Source organism: Culex quinquefasciatus, chromosome 3, assembly GCF_015732765.1.
Source record: "Culex quinquefasciatus strain JHB chromosome 3, VPISU_Cqui_1.0_pri_paternal, whole genome shotgun sequence".
NCBI lineage: Eukaryota > Metazoa > Arthropoda > Insecta > Diptera > Culicidae > Culex > Culex quinquefasciatus.
In genome coordinates this window covers 188,333,289-188,343,801 of record NC_051863.1, presented here as the reverse complement: position 1 = coordinate 188,343,801, position 10,513 = coordinate 188,333,289, and the positions used below count along the sequence as shown (strand labels likewise).

At 36.6% G+C, this 10,513-nt stretch overlaps 1 protein-coding gene and 1 pseudogene across 3 annotated transcripts in view; both read right to left on the bottom strand.

The window, feature by feature from the left end:
- Positions 1 to 742: 742 nt before the first annotated feature.
- LOC6048733 lies at positions 743 to 2,116 on the bottom strand (annotated as a pseudogene).
- Positions 2,117 to 6,524: 4,408 nt separating this feature from the next.
- The window catches only part of LOC6052662 (syndecan), a 79,593-nt gene continuing 75,604 nt past the window's right edge, over positions 6,525 to 10,513 (bottom strand). For all 3 annotated transcript variants that reach the window (XM_038266025.1, XM_038266026.1, XM_038266027.1), the window contains exon 5: positions 6,525 to 9,757. In XM_038266025.1, the coding sequence (XP_038121953.1) occupies positions 9,585 to 9,757 (173 nt within the window). In that variant the 3' untranslated portion in view covers positions 6,525 to 9,584. The remainder of the gene's footprint in view (positions 9,758 to 10,513) is intronic.

Here is a 10,513-nt window from a genome sequence, read left to right as displayed (position 1 = left end):
ACGTGGGTGCCGTGGATGTGACCAAGCTGGAGCGGCTAAAAACTTTAGTTGCCGGTACAATCGACCAAAACTGAATGATCAAGGCGAGCCAATCTTGGTTTAGCAAGCACCTGCAGTAGTTTTTTTTTACAAAATTGATCCTCGTGCTGAAGACTTTCGATTCAGAATTGCCGGACATGCCAACGGTCACAGATCAGCCGATTGAACTTTCTCAAGAAAGCTTGCCGTTTTGAAGAGCTTGCTCAAATACGTGAGTGAGCCGAACTAGCAGTTTTGAAGAATCTTTTATTGATCATTGATGCGGTCCTAAATAAAGCAGTTTATATAGCAATAACTAAAATTTTTATTTATTTATTTAGAAAAAGCTAGGAATCTCCGATCCACTGTTCCGGTTTACGGCTGTCCAGGTCGAAACCCTTAAGCAGACATTCCTGCTTGCTATCCGGCCGCATAACAGCGAATGCTTCCCGTCGTTGTTCCGGCAGACATTGCTAAACTTCAACTCAAACGTGACCAACGTGACCAACGGACGTTCCCTTGAGTCCACGACCGGTTCCTGCTTCTTGCAAACAGCTGTTCATTGTTCGTTCTTCCCCGCTGTCTTTGGACATGGTTCCAGACAGTTTGTTATTGGCATCACCGATCAACCACTCGAATGTTTTATTCAGGTGGAACTCTTCCGCGACGTACTTTGGTTACTGGAAGTTTACTCATATAAACTAATATAAACTCATATAAACTATTTACTCATATAAACTAAACCAATCAACTGAAAAATTTGATTTTATTTTATTCAGAAATCCCGTTCACATTTGTTATTCATTACGAAAAATCCCAATCCCAATAATACGCCCTCCTCGTTGACGGTGATCTTGAACTTTACCAGCACTTCGCCGACCTGGACTTTCTTCGAGAAGCCGGAGAAGTTGGCCGAATTTTCGAACATCTTGCCCATGCCTCGGCCCAGTACGGTCTTCATGTCGACGGGACGCGGAAATAATGCCCTTGTTATTGCCCCGCAGGGGATGTTCGGCGACGAGGTGAGGCGGGTAAGGGTTTGTCAGTGCGTTGGATTCGGTGGGGGGTAGGAACACGAACATCGAAACGCGGGACGCTTCGTCCTGGCCGGTGTAGGGCAGCTCCAGGATGTGGCAGCCGTGCTTCTCGTTGGCGGCTGGTGGAGGGACGAACTGGTTAGGTATTTGACAACACAGTTGTTGATTTTATATTACTCACCATGGTTGAAGGTTCCCTCGACGTGCATCATGTCAACAAACTCCTGGCGCTCGTTCGAAACGTAAAAGATCTCCTTCTTGGTCTCCTCGGGCTTGAATTTGCTCTGCCAGGTTCCCTTCAAACGATCGTTTCAATTAGCCACTGTAACTCAATCAAAGTTATTCAAACCCACCTTGAACTAGGCAGCATTGGTGATCGCCAGCTTTGTGTTCTTCGTGATCGAGCCCGGAATCAGCAGGTCCGTAATTTCCCCGTGCGTCGTGTTCTCCACCCAGTTGTTAATGTACAGCCGCTGCGATTCCGGAACATTCTCAAAGTCCAGCTTCTCAATCTCTTCGAAGAACTTGTCCTCCATGCACTCCTTGACCGGAATCTGCTTCCCGAAGAACAGCTCGTCCGCCTTGTTTTGCCCGAACCGCATCGCCAGAGCCTTCTCCCCACATTGTAAGCCTGCCACACTACCGGTTTGTAAATAATTTTTAAAAAAATTACGTAAAACGAGAAAAAATTACTTTGGTGCAAAAGACCAAACACGAAATCTCAATTTGTTTTGGTTTGGCCTGCAAGGCCAAAATACAAAAGCACAACAAAAACAAATCCTGAAGTTGTGTTTGGCCGTTTGACATAGGGCCCAAATGGAAAATGAAACTCGCCAATGTTTACAAAGGCGATGAAACGCAAAGGGCTTAATCGATCCCGCATGTTGTTAACTTTTTTAAGAGGCCTATGTAATTTTATCATCAATTTTACAGCAATAATGAAATGTTTTCAGAAAATTGAACACGGGGGAACATAACAATACTAGTTTTGCGTTTTTTATATGAATAATATCCATAGTCAGCCAAATGAGTTTAAAATAGGAATTGAAAAACTAACCGCAGACTTCATCCTCGTTTTTCTCAATGTTTTGAAAAATGACAACGGCCGTTTTACAATGTTTTGCTTGAATTGTTGTTTTCTAAGTCTCACCCTAGGTCTCACCCAAACAACCCACCGTTTTCTAATGTCGATATCTCAGCAACTAATGGTCCAATTTACAATGTTAAAATATGAAACATTTGTGAAAATTTCCGATCTTTTCGAAAACAATATTTTCAAAAATTTTAAATCAAGACTAACATTTCAAAAGGACCAAATATTCATTAATACGTTCTTTTAAAATATTAGTCTTGGTTTAAAAATTTTGAAAATAAAAATTTTCTAAGCTTTTCAAATTATAATTTTCAAAAGTTGGCAAACATGTGCACTAATTAAAAAAAATGGAAAACTGCGACTATTTTCAAAAAAGTTACCTTAAAATGGTTTTAATTTGAAAACGGTGCACTTTATCAAAATTTCACTACAGTACTTTTTGATTGCAAATTTGATTTTACATCGAAAAATGACGTTGACAAATTTTTGCGACCAATATTTCGTTTTTTTTGAAAAAATCAGTTTTGATTAAAAAATTCATAATTCGGTCAAAGATTTTTTGCACAACCTGGAAATTTCTGAAAAGTTGGCATTTAATGTCCCCTAAAACATATCAGAAAATGAAAAAAAAAAAATAAAAATAGTGTTTTTTGCAAATCAAAAATCACCAACATTTTTTTACCGTGTATAATTTTTTCAGTGCGGTCCTTATCCATACCTACAACTTTGCCGAAGACACCAAATCTATCAAAAAATTCCTTCAAAAGATACAGATTTTTGAATTTTCACAAATCATTTTCGTATGGACAGCTGCCAACTTTGTATGGAAAATTATATGAACAAACTAATGATGTAAAATGGCTTCTTTGGGCATACCGAAAGCACCAACAAAGTTTCAGCCGGATTAAAAAATATAAAAATTAAAATTGAAGAAAAAAAGACCGATTTCGTAGAGAATTGCTCTGTATCTTTTTGATTTTTTTAATTTGAAAATAAATTAAAAAATTAAATAAATTACATTCTGAAATTCTTCAATTCTTAAATTCATAAATTCTTAAATTATTTAATTCTTAAAAAATAAATTAATGCATCATAATGAATGAATGAATGAATTTCATTGTTTTTTTTTAATTTCTGCTTTTGGTTTCTTAAAATTTTCAAGCAATGAGTTATATATACAGCAATTCCATTTGAAAAGAGCCTAAACCGAAAAAAAGTTCTCCGATCGGGCTCAAAATTTTTCTGGGGGTTCCTTGGCCAAAATAATTAGACCCGTATTTTTTTATTTGGCCATTAGGGTGACCTACGCCGTGTTAGGGTGGTCTAAAAAATCGCAATTTTCGTCATTTTTCGCAAAAACCTCTTTTTTCTAAAAATCATATCTCCGCGCCATTTCATCCCTTTTTAGCTGCCTTAGACGCAAAAGAAAGGTGATAGGTTGGCTATTTGGGAAAAATAGTAAGAAGTTCCAAAAATGTAGCTTAACTATTGAAAAAGTCGTATGAAAACTTAAAATGGCGTTTGGACCGTGTCTGGACCAAAGAGCCTAGGGCTTTTGTTAATTTGATTTGGTTGACCGCGGTGGATTTTCTTGAAATAATTCGAACTGTCAAAAATCCACCAAAGCATCTACCGGTGGATACTTTTCTACCACAGATTTTTGTGCGATCAGTGTGGTAGATGCTTTGGTGGATTTTTGACAGTTCGAATTATTTCAAGAAAATCCACCGCGGTTAACCAAATCAAATTAACAAAAGCCCTCCTATGTCTGAAAATATTTTTATCGGATTCCTCGGAAAATTTCACATGACATATCAAAAAATTGGCGATGTCGAACCGTACGTTTCCGAGATATGATTTTTTGAAAATAAAAACTGCGTTTTTCGACGCGCCACGCGCAAAAACAGAAAAATGACTAAATCGGCAAAAAATCAACTTTTTCCACTAAAACTGCGATAACTTTAAAATTTCAGCGATGACCTATAGATGTTATGGTACCAAAAGTTGCGTCTTTCAACTACAAAAATTTTGATAAAAATTTAGAAAATAAGTGAATTAGAAGAAATTGGACAACAAACATAAAAAAAAATCCCCCCAATTAACGTTCTCAATCAAGTTTTTTTTTATAAATTATCTTATTCTAAATACAATGGATTGCAGATGAAAAAGCACGTCGTAGGGGGACAGGGGGTAATATGCACCCCCTAAGGGAAAACTGTGATTTCTCAACCATAACAGCATTTCTGTGAAAGAATTTCGTTAGATGTTCATAAATAACTATTATTCAACGTCATCCAAGTGAAAAAAGTCAAAGAAAACCTCAAAATTGTTCGAAAATATCAAATTTCTAAAAACATTTCTGATTTATTTCAAACAATCATACGGGGCAATATGCACCGCAACATTGGGGCAAAATGCACTACAACAACGGGGCAGAATGCACCACAACATGGGTCAAAATGCACCAGCAAAAAGCAGTTTTCACTAGTCACCACTAGATGACACCGCTATTTTTACAAAGAAGCTTTACAGCGGTGCATTTTGCCCCGACCACGCTTTTTGCAGAAAATTTAATTAAAAATGCATTTTTTATGTTTTTGGACTCATCTAAAAAAAAAAACGAAACTATTGGCACTACGCCCCCCGGGGCATGGCCTTCCTTTAACGTGGGATTTCTGCTCCAGCGCCTCTGACGAGACAGGAGAAACCGGGACCGACGTTTTACTTCACCATCCGATAGAAGCTCAGTGGATAAGGCGGGAATCGAACCCGCGTCTCATAGCATCATCGGGATCGGCAGCCGAAGCCGCTACCCCTGCGCCACGAGACCCACAACACAAGAGAGAGACTCATCTATCAACACAATAATGAAGATTATGGCAAAATCTATATTCCTCATTACTTACAATAACAATAAATGCTTTTTATATTGTCCAAAAATCATAATGTAAGTTCAATGAAAATTAGATGAAAACAAAACATTTTAAAGTTTTGCAAATAACTTAAGATGTTTTTATACCACGATGCTCAAATTTTTTCAGCATGGTTTAGCAGTGTTAAGCCTCCAATTTCTATGATTTTTCCCCCGGAAAATTCTTCCAGATACCGAGAAAAGCAGGGGGTGCATTTTGCCCCGGGGGTGCATATTACCCCCTCTCACCCTAATATTCGAATTAGTAAAATTCGTGGTATACAAGAAACTTAAACATCGAATCTCCACTCTTACCTATCGATTTCGGAAAACAACCCGTGTCCCCCAGCATTTTGGACTATTCGGTGCCACTGGACTGAACATTTTATTTCTTCAAGTGCATCGTTTATAAATTAAATACATTCTCATGATTATTTTTTTTTTCCATTTGTGTTTTTTGGAAACATTCAAAGTTTTAAAATTCAGTACACAGTTTACAAATTCAAAACTTAAAATTCAAACAATCTAAATAAATAAAAAGGTTGCACAATTTAAAAAATAAAAAAATAAGTTCAGAACACGAAACATTTTAATATTTAACAATGCTTCAAATAAAAAAAATCTTAAGATCAAAGCCCAATAAAGTTTTAAAATTTTGTAAATCAAAAATTCTAAATTCTAAAATTTAAAAGTTCATAATTTGACAATCTAGGAATAATAAATTGTTTAAAATAGTTCGTATTCTAAAAGAAGCAAAAAAAAAAAACAGAAATTAAGGAATTTCAGAATTTAGAATTTCAGATTTCAGCAAATCTCCATGGAAACAGCATGCTAGCATGATTCGAAAAAAAAGTTCACCGGCCGGGCTTAATTTTTTCTGGGGTTCCAGAAATAATTGGGCCAGTATTTTTTTTTTGTTTGAGGTGACCGACGCCGTGTTAGGGTGGTCCAAAAAATCGTCATTTTCGTCGATTTTAGAAAATCACGTTTTTCAAAAGAACATAACTCCGCGCCATTTTAACCGATTTTAGCTGTCTCAATGCATATCAAATTATGGTGGAGTTATTACAGGATTCCGAGATCCGATTTTTTGAAAATAAAAACTGGATTTTTCGATGTCCCGCATGCAAAAACGCGAAATTGACGAAAACGGGGGCAAAACAACGTATCCTAGACCTTTTACCTTTCTAAAAATCCAAGCGAAACTTACCGTACCGATTCCGTGGAGATTTTCCCTTATCCCCTTAACAAAGTGGAGCATCAACGCAGAGGAAACGGGAACGGCTGTCACGGTGGGGTGAGAATCTGGTTCAGGTGGAATTGGTTCTATTTCCAATTGTCAATTTCTAGGCAACTTGGGCTTAGACAGTCATCACATTACATGGCGAAATCCAGTCTGCAAACCGCTAAAATGGATTTCTTTCACGTACACGAAATAAAAAAAAAACACACAAAAACGCCCCACTTCCGTTACACTGTAAAGACTTCTTTATTTACATTGTCCCTTACATATGTGATGTTGTATATTAAACTTATATATTAGTAATATTTCTAATGATTTTTTGTTATGCATTTTTTTCTGTTTCTTCATCGCTCTTTTCATTTTTTTTTAATTTTTTTTTTATTCATTCTCCACCTCACATCGCGGATATCTTGTTTTATTTTAGTTGTTGCTGTCGCATTCTTTCTGGGATATTTTAGAGCTTTTCTCTCCGCGTTCTGTGAGTGAGTCTTTCATAATTTTATTTTTTCGCTTCACTCCACAATTACTGGTATAATTTTTGTTTTCAAGTTGATTTTTTGTTCCATAACTCGCCTAAAAGTGTGTGTTTGTTTTGTTTTTAACTTCGCCGTAAATTTCAGTTGGTAGATGTTTCAGTTTTGTTTGCGGGGGGGGTCTTGAAGAGAAATAGTTGTAGATGTTGGTAAGAGAGTTTTTCTTTTGTTCGTGTGTTCATTTCGGAATGTTTTACGTATTTTCATGTTTAATTGATTTCATTTTCAGCAAAGCGAAACTCAAAACCGTTCTAAATGCAAGCCGCCTGTTATTTTATTGTTTTTTTTTTGTGTTAAGTTGGGGGGTTGGAGATTCCAAAGTGAGTGGTGGTGGTTGAAGAGAATAGCGAGTAGAGAAAATCAGAAGAAATTGTTCACTCAGTTGGAGAGTGATTAGCAGCTAAACTTAAAAAAAACTTGAATGGCACAAAATGTTTATTACGATGATTTTTTTCATTTATATTTTTAGAGGGGAAATAAAAAAAACTGAAATCAGTCTCTAGCAGCGCGTGTGAGTGGTTGAAATTAAATGAGAATTATTATTTTGTTATTTGTTTTTGCAAAACTATGTTTGGTGGGAAATTAGGGCTTTCGTCGCAATTCTGTGTTTGTTTGAGTTTGAGTTTAGGCCATCTCGAATTGTGTTTCGTGTTCTTTTTTTTTCTGCGGGAGGGTGGCGTTCACTGGTTAGTTAGGGATGTCAAGCGATTCTTTTTACTTGCTTGAGAGCATTTTTTTCTTTTAGTTGGTTAGTTTTGGTTAGTGAGAAAGGGTGTGCCTCAGAGCTTGGACGTGTTTTTTGTTCGATTTTTTTGTTTGATTCTTGCGCAACTCAAATGCGGCAGGCGATTTTTGCGTTCTCTTTCTGCTGTAATTCTCTAGTGCCTCTACTCTTTGAGTCTTTCAAACGATAGCGTTGCTAAGAATTCAAAGAGAGATTAGTGTGTTCGTGTGAGAGATATTTTTTCTTCTTTTCTGTGATTGATTATTGATTTTTTTTTGTTTGCTTAGCATTTCCATCTAGATATTAAATGATCCATCCAATACAGCTTCTTTTGTGGTTTGTTTTGCGTTGGCTTTTTTTCAGGGGTGGTCAAAATGCAACAAAAAATGTTTTTTTTTCTCTCTACACCGGTGTAACATCGTTTTACAAATTACTATGCTAGTTACAATGACAATTATAATAGCAAATCGTTTTATTTGTTTTTCTTTCTTTGTTTGCAATAGTTGGTTTGCTGTAATTCAAAAAGCTAGTTTTTATATGATATTTTTCCCTTCTTTCTAATCTGCCCTCGAAAAAATGCACATTTCCCGCGTCCCGGAACCGGGGGAAAACCCGTCGAATCGTACGCCGGGCAGCCCACACCCGTTTCCTCTACGAAAAAAAAATTAAAACAGTTAAAAAGTCTTTCTTATCCACAATTTACTGTTTTTTTTTTGCTGGCGCAAATTTTAGATTTCATTTAAAACGACTGAGAGAAATTTCTACCTACTATTTTTTGCTTTAAGTGTGTATCTCTTTTTTTTTTCTTTATAAAATCTGCTCTGTTTTTTGTAGTCATTTCAATTCGCGTGTGTTCAAACCCAACAAACTCAAAAAAAGGGATGGTAAAAAGTCTGAAAACCGAAAATTCGACCATTATTCGCACCGTTACCCGATTTCGTTTTGCGCACACTGAGAGAAAGTCAATTCGCCGTTTGCCCTAACATTTAACGCGCCCCAAAAGCTTCTTTTTCTTGCTGGCTTTGCGAAACGATTCCTTTAAATGGGTTGTTTTTTTGTTTGTTTGTTTGCACTTTATTGCTATAGGTTTAATTTTAACTAATTCTGCTCTGTGTTAAGGATTATTGTTTTGTTTTATCTTCCTTTAAAAAAAAAGTTATAAGTAATTGTATAAATAATAGTTTTTTCTTTAATTTATGCTTTCGTCCTATACAGCGTATTTCATTTGTTTTATACCATACTTTAACAATAAAGTATTAATCGTCATCTTTCTCCCTCACATAGTGTATTAGTAATCAGATTTTTGCCCTATAAATACTCGATCGAAAAAAATAAAAATAAAATAGTTGCCTTGAAAAAATGCGAACCAAAAACAGAGAAAAAAAAAAGACTGCCTCAGTTTAAAAATAAAACGTTTATTTGTTCTCTCTTACGTTCTGCGAATCATTAGCATGCCTTTTTCTTTATAAATATGTAACATCTATACTCTATTAACTTGTAGCCTTTCCTTATTACGTTTAAACTTTGCCTTTTCTGTTCTGTAAGAATGAGTTTGTTTTGTTTTACCTTACCTTTTTCCTCCTTGCGCCGTACACAAGCTAAATGCTGCCGATTTTACTCCATCACGATACGATAATTTTAAAAGTAAAAAAAAAATCAGGAAGGAAACCTAAATAAAAAAAAATCATTTTCCAAAAACAAACAACGCAAAAGTAGGCCGCGAGCGGCGCGCACCAGCGCGCGTTCGCGCGCTCTCTCTTGCGAGAGCGTCGCCCAAGCCTACCACGATCGCTTCAGTTTGCTTCAAATGTCTCCCTCTCAGTTTCTTCGTTCATCGCGTTCGCGACTCTACAGCGTTGAGTGACTTTTCGTTACTTGCTCTTCCCTTTTTCAATTTGAGTGTGTGTGTGTGTGTTTGTGATTTTCTCCCGCTACTACTGTTACCTTCTCTCTCTCTCTCTCCCTCTCGCCTATTCTCACACTATCTGCTTACAAATCACCGTCGCTGGAGTCGATCGAGTAGTCTCAGGCGTAAAACTCGCGATTGTTGGCGTTCTTGGCGTAGGTGTTGGCCGTCGGCGATCGCTTCGGCTCGTCCAGCGCGTAGCTGCCCTCGTCCTTTTTCCGCATCCGGTACACGATGAACATGACGACGAGGATGGCGCAGAGCAGGCCGACCACCGCGCCGCCGATCACAGCTGAAGAGAAAAAGATAGAATGATCCAATTAGATTTGAAAACGAAACCGGGAGAAGTTTCTCAGGAGAGAAGAAGCATAAACCTTGCGGCAAGACAGTAAGCAAGAGAGCAACTCTCGTTTCTCTCGATTCTCCGTGGACTGGCGTAACACAAATGGGAGAATTCGAGAGAACGGAGAGCTGAACTCGGTGTCTTTCTCTTTTTTTGATGATTAAATTGATATGCCCTTCTACAAAATCGGCCCGAAAAAAGGAGGCCTAAAAATTTTTTTTCGAAAAATTTTTTTTTTTAAAGGAAATAGAACTCTAATCAACTTAAAATAATTTGAGATGCATTCTTTTAAGTTTATGTTTAGCATGTCTGGGATTGATCAAAAATATTTAGAATTTTTGTAAAATTCAGTTGAACAGTAATGTGATACCATGGCTTGTAATAGTTTATGTCGCCCTCTCTTTCAAAATCCAGCTGAAAAATTAGGAGTCAATTATTTTTTTTCGAAAAACTTCAAATAAAAAAAAAACTAGAAGTCTAACCAACTCAAAACAATTTGAATTGCATTTCCCTAGATTGAAAACATATTTAGCATGTCTGGGATCGATCAAAAATATTTTAAATTTTTGTGGAATTTCAATGTACAGCACCGCAAAAAGTTTATTTTTCGGCGAAAAAAAATCTCTTCAATACTTGATGTTTTAAAAACTAATGATTGCAAAACAACTGGGCAAGTGTAAAATGCATTTTAAAAACATTTTTTTC